The sequence below is a fragment of the Triticum dicoccoides genome, chromosome 6B (assembly GCF_002162155.2).
Source record: "Triticum dicoccoides isolate Atlit2015 ecotype Zavitan chromosome 6B, WEW_v2.0, whole genome shotgun sequence".
Classification (NCBI taxonomy): Eukaryota; Viridiplantae; Streptophyta; class Magnoliopsida; order Poales; family Poaceae; genus Triticum; species Triticum dicoccoides.
In genome coordinates, this window is record NC_041391.1 from 13,107,719 (window position 1) to 13,118,153 (window position 10,435).

At 51.1% G+C, this 10,435-nt stretch overlaps 1 protein-coding gene across 1 annotated transcript; it reads right to left on the reverse strand.

The window, feature by feature from the left end:
* Positions 1-1,654: 1,654 nt before the first annotated feature.
* On the reverse strand, positions 1,655-4,893 carry LOC119324566 (trihelix transcription factor GTL1-like). Its single transcript, XM_037598347.1, has 2 exons — positions 3,875-4,893; positions 1,655-3,344 (listed from the first exon to the last, which is right to left on the reverse strand). Exons 1-2 carry the CDS (start codon positions 4,666-4,668, stop codon positions 1,862-1,864), a joined length of 2,277 nt encoding a protein of 758 aa, XP_037454244.1. The 5' UTR covers positions 4,669-4,893; the 3' UTR covers positions 1,655-1,861.
* Between the last annotated feature and the right edge of the window lie 5,542 nt (positions 4,894-10,435).

Consider the following 10,435-nt stretch of genomic DNA (forward strand, 5'->3'; position numbering starts at 1 on the left):
AAGGAAAAGTAATGTTTTTTTGGATGTATTTGAAATGCTACAACATTTATGTTTGTTTAATGAAATGTTGCATGTAAGTGTGGAAGATGTTGCGCAGGTGATTCTTTTCTGTTGCAACGGTCGGTTGCACTAGAATAAAAGAATAAATGACATCAGACCTAGAAGGCAACAAACCGGCTTTCCTTTTTCCCGACCGATGCACAACATCAAAAGATTAGGTTGTCACTGAATCACGAAGTCTCTCCGCCGCTCTACCTCGTTGATCGTCCCACTCTGAACGTTCCTCCACCGCTCCCTCTCCTCATGATGTGGCCTAGCTTCTTCCCGTCTTCTTCCTTCTCTTGTGTCCACCTGACCATCATTGTTGCCCCCCCTCTTGCCTCTCGGTCAGCTTAGTGGCGGAGGACAAACATAAGTTGAGGTAGGGCGGACTTTGGTCACTCGCCACGGGCGACGCGTCGCGCCGATGCGCTGCCTTGCACCCTACGTGCACCGGATAGGGCGACCGCCAACCCTTGCCCTACTGGATCCTCCGCCACTGGGTCAGTTAACATTGACGGTCACTCGAGGGGCCATTGGATTATTTCTGGCAGTGTTGCCTGAACTTGATAGTGTTAGAAAAGCGTCTTATATTAAGTTAAGGAGGGAGTATTTGAATTATTCAAACGCATATTTTTTATATAGAAATCCACAATTCGTACAGTACGAAGCTATGCCCGACTAGCTACTCAGGCCACGTCCCTAGATGCCACATATGCACGTATACATCGTGACAAGCTTCGAATGGCACGTACGTGCCTGAGCTTTCCCCTTCCTGTCAAGTTGCAAGGACCACCATGTTCATCAATCAGTACTGTTCCATCATCTTAGGCGTGTCGGGGCCGTCCAAAAATCACCAAGTCTGCCTAGCTAGCCTGGTCCAAAGCTATCGTACAAGTGAGAAATATGCACTTGACTGAAATTCAAAGCCATAACGTATAATTGTTCACAAAGCACCGTGGCACGATGTTGTTCCGCAGCATGAATTTTGTCCCCTTCTATCTCGACGGTCGCCTGCCCGGCCCTCGCCGCCCCCCTCGGCACATATCGGCCTCGCCATTCAGTCACCCATTGCCGTCATCGCCACCACGTCTTCCCGGGCTCGGTCCTCTTGTGATGCACCCATTCTACCGCCCTTGCGGACCTTCCATTGACTTGCCGCCGACGGACATTGCCTCTCGATGCGCTTGCGCACCAAAATTAGCCGTTTCCACCTCGATTTGCCGCCGATCATCATCGCCGTTCATCGACACCAAGCTCATTGGCGTGTGTTCTTCCTTTTCCTCCCTCTCTCTCTTTCCGGTACGCTGCGAGGTTTCGCTCCATAAGACTACCCGGCGAACATCGCTATGTAGAACCTTTTTTTACACTAAAATATATGGTAGGTAGAATACGGGTATGGTAGGTATGTACACCTCTCATTATTGCTAGGCTATCACAGTGACCACAGTTATGTCCAGATCAAGGACCACAGGCAGACAGTCAAAGACAACTGTCCCATTGACCATCACACGCCCTCACACTTACAAAAATAACAGCAAAATAGTAGTATAAGCGGCCATGGTCGACACACACACACAAATGTCTACGAGCTATAGCTAGCTTGGGATTATGAAAGTGATTAATTAAGCTGATCTTCTTGTAGATATATAAGCAGTAGTAGTACTAACAAGTAAGTAATGATTCATCTTAGTAGCTAATTAACAACAAGCAGAAGCAGCAGCAGCAGCAAAGAAGAAGAAAGAAGCAAATTTTCTCCGCCGTCGGTCGGTCGATCATGTCCTAGCTAGCTAAGCATGCGGCGGTCCTAGTTAATCAAGCTCTAATGATCGTCCTCATCGTCGTCGTCGTGCCCATGGCTCTGGCCAGCCTCGTCGTCATGCTCCTCGCCCGCTCTCCCCGACGCCCTGCCCATGTCGGCGTCGCCCTCGCCGTCGTCCTTGGTGTCTGCATTGCCGCCGTCGTTTGGGAACCCCGGCGGCGGGCCGTAGTGGGTGTCGGCGGGGTACTTGACCACGGCGTCGAGCAGCTCGGAGCTCGCCTTGTTGGCCGCGTCGTCGGCGCTGGTTATGGCGTTGGCGGTGGCTTTGGTGCTGGTGTTGTTGCCGGCGGCGGAGGAGGCACCGGAGGCGTGGGCGGAGGAGCGGGAGTAGAGGCGGTCGAGCTCGTCGAAGTAGGGGCAGGTCTTGGCGTGGGCGGGGCGCTTCTTGCCGCTCTCCTTGGCCTTGCGGAAGTACTTGTTGATGTTCTCCCACTTCTCCTTGCACCGCTTGGCGCTCCGGCCGCCGTACCCCGCCGCCGCCATGCGCGCGCTCACCTCCTCCCACAGCGGGCCCTTCAGCCCGGGCTCCTGGAACCGGTTGTCCAGCCCGGACCGCACCCGGATCAGCGCCTCCACCTCCTGCTTCGGCCACCGGGACGACGAGCTCATCAGCGGCAGCGACAGCTCGCCGCCGTACTCGTAGGGGACCAGCTCCCGCCCCGCGCCGCCGGCGTCGTGGCTCGTCGCGTCGTCGGCGGACGTGGGCGCGTGGTTGGCAGCCGCCGGCGGGGGGAGGGTGATGGTCTCGCCGGAGAGCTTCTCGAGGTAGGCGATGATGGCCGTCTCCCGGGCGGCGGCGCTGGCGCGGTCCTGCGCGCGCGCGGCCGCCTCGCGCGCGAACTTGTCGGCCTCCTGCCGGCGCCACGCCTCGTCGCGCGCCGCGCGCTCGCGCTCCCGCCGCTCCATGGCGTCCAGGAACTGGCGGTGCAGGCCCTCCTGGTGCTCGATGAGCCGCTGCACCAGCTGCTCGAAGAAGGACGCCGACGCGGTCAGCTGCTGCTGCTGCTCCTGCCGCCGGCGCTTCCGCTTCCGGCGCGCCTCCCCCACCGACGCCTGCTGCGGCGGAGGCGGCGGCTGCGGCTGCAGCACCGCCGGCGCGTCCTCCCCGGCGGAAGTCTCCGAGGTGTTGGCCTGCGGCGCGTCCACGGCCGCGGCGGCCGCGCCGCCCGGGAGGTCGGCCATGGACGGCGGCGGGAGGATGGCATTGTCGTCGCCCGTGAGGCCAGAGCCGGAGCCCGTCTGCCCCGCACCGCCGCCGCTCCCCGGCTTGTAGATGGCCTCTAGCTCGCTGAACAGCTTGTAGTTCCCGCCGCCGACGCCCGCGGACGCCGCAGCGCCCGCATTGTCGTCGTCCCCGCCACCGGCCTTCTTGAAGTAGTTCGCCGCCGGAGCAACCGGCGCCGGCGACTCCGGCGTGGCCACCTTCTCCTTCCTCTTGCTGCTGCTGCTCGTGCTGTGTATGTAGTCGATGTCCAGCGGCCTCCTACACAAATCATCACGCCAAAATCCACAATTCAACTTAGTCCTAAACAAGATGAACAAACCAAACCAATTGGCAATGTCAAGTGCAAAAAGCAACAAGAAATTGGAGCAATTCAAGCAAGGATTTCATCTGCCATGGCACAATTTGGGAACATCTGCATGGCAAATTGTGGCATGCAGAGCAAGAAAAGAGTGTCTCTTTTTGCGTGATGTCATGAGAGGAGAGCTAAAAGGGAGCAAAAGTTGGGGGGAGGAATCATCGGCATCAGGGGCTTGTTTTCTTTCAGGTGCGCGTGTTGTTTTCCGTCCATGTCTCTCTCAATCATGCCACTATTATTGCTCTGCTCTGCTCCCCACCCCCGAGCATCCAAAGCAGAGCCAACAAAGATGCAGTCTTTCCCCCCCTCCCCCTTTCCTTTCCGTGTCCGTCGGCCCGCCATGAGTGGATCCGGGCGCCGGACGGACGGAGGAATTCACATGTGCGCCATGGATGGATTGTAGGGGGAGAAGGCCAGAAGGGTGGTGGCGTACCAGGTGGGTTCCTTGATGGAGGTCTCCTCCTCGCCCGTCCACCGACGGAGCCGGCTCTCCGTGGCGGCCTCGTCGTCGCCCCCGCCCCCGCCCCCGCCGTGGAGCATCATGCCGCTGCCCGCGCCGCCGCCGCCTCCTGCGCCGTCGTTCAGGGCGTCGTCCGTGGCGCCGCTCCCGCCGCCGGGGTCGACGGCAAGCTTGAAGTTCATGGCGGCAGCGAGGAACGGGGGCACGCCGGGTGGGGCGGCGCCGCCGGACGTGGCGCGGGTGCTCTCCGGCACCGCCGCCGCCTCCACGTCCAGCCCCAGCTGGTGGTGGTGATGCTGCTGCTGCTGCTGGTGGTGCGGGTGCTGGTGGTGGTGCTGCTGCTGCGGCGTCCACCTCGCCGGCGGCTGCTGCGGCTTGTGGTGCTGCTGCTGCTGCTCGTGGTGGAAGAGCTGGAGGTGGTGGTGGTGCTGCTGCTGGTGGTGGTGCCCGGCGGCCGCCGCCTGGTGGTTGAGGAACTGCTGCGTGAACGGAATCCCGCCCGCCGCCGCCGCCGCCGCGGGCGCCACGCCGAAGTGCGCGAAGTGGGGCGGCATCTGCGGCGGGTGCTGCTGCTGCTGCTGCTGGTGATGGTGCTGCATCGCGTGGTGGTGCAGCGGCTGGTACCTGAACGGCGCGCCCAGCTCCTGCCCCCCCGCCGCCGCCGCGGCCGCCGCCTGCGCCTGCTGCTGCGGCGCGGCCGCCATGGCGAAGCCCCCGTCCATGATGAACTGCTGGAACTCCGACACCCCGCCGTACCCGGACTGCATCTCGGCAATGGCAACTCCACTCCACAGTAACTACCACCAGCACCGCTCACTCACTCGCTCACTCACTCGCCCGACCTGAAATTACTCCGCCTCCCGCATGATTGGGGAACAGTGGCAGCACCGGAATTGAAATGCGAGCAGGAATTGGAATTTGGTGGGCGAGGGCAAGGTGGAAGAGGATATGGACTACCCGGAGTGACGGAGGGGATGGGGATGGGGTTAAGGGCAGGGCAGGGCAGGGCTGGTTTCCATTTTGCTTCTTGGCCGCTCAGCTTTATCTTCTGGGCGGTTTTGGAAAGGGGTCCTCGGCGATGCCTGTATTCCTGGATGGGGTGCCCTTCCTTTATGGCTCATCTCATCTCCTGCTCCTTGTCCCGGTTTCAATGGACCCTTGCTCCTTAGGGAATGAATGGCCTCTCATCAACAACATCTCCCCTTTTGTTTATGTAATGACATTTATTTGGAGCTTATCTATCTTTGGGATGTGTTTGATTTCAATTGTACTACTTACAATGTTAGGATAGAGACCATGGTCAACTATGTTTTTCTCTCTCATTAGAGGAGTTGCTATGGAAACCGTAATCGGTGACGGTTTCCGGCTTTCGGTCGCGGCTTGTTGCGTTGTGCTGCGCAATGTAGTTGTGGGTCTCTTGGCAGGTACCTCATATGGCAATAACGCCGCTTTGCTGAAATCGTAGCTGCCTTGATCGGTGAAACCCATTTGAGGTGGCTTTGGACCGTTTGAACTCAACCCTAAAACTTTAGTCGCAGCAAAATCGGGGTTGCTAGGTATAGGGCGTGAGAGGTGACGGTGACGATTCTGTGCAACCTTCACGGCTTTCCCCTTGTGGTAGTTAAGGGTCACTAATGTAGTTAAGGGTCACTAATGTAGTTAAGGACGAGCTCCTTCATCTCATCTGCTTAATCTAATAACTCTCCATAATGAAACGAGAGCCCAAGGCTACTGTACATGGTTGCTAGCTTGCAGATTAATTTAAGGGGTTCATTTCGTAACTAATTATAAGGTACTCCCTCCGTTCGGAATTACTTGTCGCGAAAATGGATGTATCTAGACGTATTTTAGTTCTAGATGCATCAATTTCCAAGATAAGTAATTCTGAACGGAGGGAGTAAGAACTTAATTCAAAATCTTAAACTCCTATTAATATGGTGCTCTTATAGCTGCCCGGACCTTTAGATGTGGTTTGCCGGTCCTCCTCCCCGAAACCCACAACTTTGAATCCGGACTTTCTCCATCTATTCGGCCCCTTTCTCGATATTTGCATGTCAGTTACTGTGCTCAACCTTGTCCTTCGCTTATCTATCGACCTTTTACTTGAATGAGCATGTTATAACTTGTACTACCTCCGCCCCATATTAAGTGTCACTCATCTGAGACTCCATTTGAGCAACACTTGATATGGGACGGGGGAGTAAATGGTAACCAGATGTGATTCAAATTTTTCCTCATATTCTCACTAAATTATATAGTCATTATTGGCGGATGCAAATATCCAATAGATTCACATGCCTTGTGTTGCAATATCTTACAGTCTTGAAAAGTCTCGCAAGCACATCTTACGTTACAATGGAACATATCTAAAAGTTCAAATGTTTTCAGATTGAAATAGATCCCAAAAATAAGAATGTGAAAAATATCAACAGCACCGAACTATTGAATTAGTCATAAGTTTGGGACCAAAAAAAGACTTGTGTTTGCACTACAATGTCTCGTCATAGGAATAAAATAATTGCAGAAGTGCATTATCAATTTTTTTATTTCTATGTTCCGACAAGAAACATATAGAATTTGTACCCAACAAAAAAAAAGCGTATACACATTGAGCAAATGGAACTGACCATATTTCATCATTAGCTGTAGCTAGCCCATCACTAACTTATCCATAACACGATATAGCACACTTGTATCATGCACATATCCATGTTATCCAATTTAGGCCTCCTTCAGTTTACATGAATTTGTAGGAAGTCTAAAGGGTATGGATTCACTAGTAGAAAACAAGGCTTTGGTCCAGGCCAGCTAAGGACATTAATTCCAGTTCTCTTACGAACCGGGATCAAAGGATGCATCAGTCCTGGTTCGTGAGGCCAGGGCGTCGGCCGGGCCTCGGGGGCCATTGGTCCTGGTTCGTCTAACCCCTTTTGTGCCGGTTCTAGACACGAACGAGGACCAATAGGTCTCGCTCCTGGCGCAACACCTTTAGTCCCGGTTGGTGGCTGGAACCGGGACTAAAGGTCAGTCTTCTGTCCTGGTTCTGGCCACCAACCGGGACTAAAGAGATGTCTAAATATACCCTTGCCCCTACCCACCATCTCCTCTGTTTTTTGGCCGTGTGGGAGGTGTGCATGCGCTGCTCTGTTCTCTCTTCTATGCATGCACATGAGGTGTTCGATGAAATGCTCGAGCCACACTTAAGCTTTCTCCTCTCCAAGCTCGACCTCCAAACTTCATTTTCCTCAAGATTTGTCTAGGTTTGGTGGTCCGTCCTGTCCCGTTCCCGTCCTCACCGCCGTCGATCGACCGCGCCGATCTCATCACCGCCACCACCGTGGTGAGCCTCTTGTTGTTATCTTCTTTCTAAAAACAATTCTTACTTGTATGATTTAGATAGATACTTGTATAATTTTATTACTTTTATTATTGTTTGTTATTATATGGTGCCATGGTTTTGGTATCCACCCCGTCGGCCCTCATCCTGTCTATGATTCGAATGTGGCATATTATCTTTTATAACTATTTGTTTCATTTACTGCTTATGGCAATTATACCGACCAACGTGACATGGATGTTTTTATCTAGGAGGTATGTGAACCGGAAATTCCAACCGGCCCTCTTGTCGAGAGGTTAAATTTAGTTGAAAAAGAAAACAATTACTTGAAGAAAAAATTGAAAAGAATTGAGGAGGGGAAGATGGAATTGGAGTTGCAAGTTGCGGATGTCGTCGATGGTCACAAGATCGAGATAGATGCAATGCGCTTGAAGATTACAAAGATTAGAAAATAGGGATTTTTATTTCTGTGCCCCTGGTCGTTAGTCGTACTCATTCATCCCCACTCTATTAACTTTTGCTCACTTTTCCCCACTCCCTTTCCCAAAACCCTTAGAACAAGTTACAACGGACATTGCCGTCGGGTCAATGCCTTTGACCGTTAACTCTGACGAGTGGGGCCACGTAGGGCCGAGTACACCTTTGACCATTTACCCATATAGTGGTTTCGTATGCTGACCGTACAGTGGTATTTGTATACGTGGGTGCATGAACTGACCGCGGTCATGGGTAGCACGTGTCCATGGGACATGCCTGAAATGTCCCGTCGTATAAAAGAGGGGGAACCACCTCGCGGCGCATCGCCCGTACCATTCCCCCCCTAGGGTTTTCCCCCAAATCCACTCCCTGTCGCATCGTCTTTCTCCCCCCACCGGCGTCGTCTCGCTCTCCGCCACTTCCTCCACCGCACCGTCTCGCTCTCCCCCATCGCATCCTCTTCCTTACCTTCATCGCCTTCATCTGTCCGATGGTCGAAGCTCGTGGCGACGCCAACGCAGCGGCCGGAGATGTGGTGGAACTGTAGGGCACGGTGGCCGTGGATGTCGGCGGCGTCCACGACGGTGCGGGGAAAATCGCAACCGCTGTGGATGTGGAGGAGGAGGTGGCGGGCTCCGCCTCAGCATTGCAGAAGGTGACGACGTCGAGCAGCGCAGTCCATCCCGATACCCATGATGCGCAACCTGGCGAGGAGTAGAGGTATTTGCACTTGTAGAGTTAGTTGAATTTGTTAGATTATGATTCATACGGTATTTCAGATGGTTAGATTAGTCGGTTTGATGGATGGGCCGGTGTTTTCTGTATTAGGGGGATGGGTGTTTTTGTACTAGGGTTTGTTGGATAAATTCGTTGCAAAAATGCTAGATAGATCTGTATGAGAGATAGGGATCTTTGTGCTTCAATTCTACACAGATGTATGCTTATTAGATTTTGTTTTTAATGCTCACAGATTGGGTTTTTAATGCTACAGACATTTATGCTTATTAGATTGGGTTCCTATTAGATTTGTTATTGAATGATACTCAGATTGGGGTTTTCAGTGTCATATGCCCAAATGGAATCCATTGATTAAGAAGTTATTTGATTCATTAGTATATAAATTTGTCCACAATATGTAGTTATATTAGCTCTGTTGTTCAATATTTGTGCATGACAATGGGAAATGCAAATACGATCATAGTATATCGGGAGTATATTAGCCCTATGATCAATGTGTCATGTGTGCATATCTAAATTTTCAATTGGCTTCTATATTTACTAGTGATGGATGTAATTGTATATTCGGGAGGATGATGGTTGGGGAAAAGGGAGGAAGCTGGCCAGTACGACCCGTACGATCCAGAATTTAGTGATGACGAAGAATATGAGGTAAGCCTACTTGAAATTTAGATTGTTCATTTAGTTACTTTGACATGGCGTATATGAATCTATAATGTATTAATGTAACTGATTCATGTATGCAGTATGATTCTGGAGAGGATGTGTACAAGGGCAACGTCGCGTCCTTCACAGCCAAGGAGGTGGAGAAGATCAAGGCCAAGGGAGTTGCTTCCTTCTACAACCGCAAGATCAAGAAGTGGCACTGCCCCTACTGCACCACCAAGCCAAAGCCAAAGGATGGCCGCTCCAATCACCTTCTGTCTCATGCAGAGGATGTAGCGAATCGCGGGGAGGGCTACATGATCAGGGGGCAGCATGCTGCCCTCGCGAAGGCCCTGACTCCGACATGATGTGATGATGTGATGCTGTGATGAACTGAATCTTTATCTTTATCTTTTGGGTTACTTTTGGTAAACTAAATGTGGCTGTTTATGGTGTGTTGAACTGGATCTATGGTGACGCTAGTAATGTATTATGCTATCTATATTTGTCTATCCTTAAATTTCCCTATGGTGTATGGTTAGTTCTGTTTAGATGTTGTGAACTATGAGTTTAGGTGCTGCAATGATCACACATGTTGTTTCAGTGTTGCTTCACTGATCAGACATGTTGTTTCAGTGTTGCTTTACTGATCACACATGTTGTTTCAGTGTTGCTTCACTGATCAGACATGCTGCTTTTTCACTGATCATAAAGGAGTATTATCCTAATTATTTGTCTGTTTATTAATCAAATCAAATGCATGCTTTTCCCACCAGCATGTTTCATTATCCGATGTTTTGAACTGACATTCGTCAGGACAGTATAAATTCAAGAAAATGCAAAAAGAAAAAAACCTTGGCAAACTATCTATGTTTGTGTAGGAGATCATGTGTGCAAAATTTGAGGTGATTTAGAGGAGGTCAAAGAAATTTGAATTTGAGAAATGTGCTCCAAATGAGCTGCCAAGCTAGGGTAAACAGCCCCATTTGCAATCAAAGTTTTTTGGACCTACTCTAAATGAGCCAAATGTTTTTATTAACACCTATTCAATCCATATAGTGTAGATTCAAAGTCTCACTATTTTTTGAATTAATATTCATATTTTACACTTTCTTTTCAAAATATGCTTTAATATAAAAACTATTAAAAACACGTTTAAAATATGAAATGGAAAACTAAGTTCAGATCCTTCTTATTCACTTTGAAATAAAGCTTTGGTGAGTTTTTGATTTTTTTAAATTTTTCAAAAACAGAAGGTAACCCTACCTCCTCTCCTTGAACTCTATGAAATGTTGTACCTGATAGCTCATATGTGTGAAGATTTTTTCATTAAAATG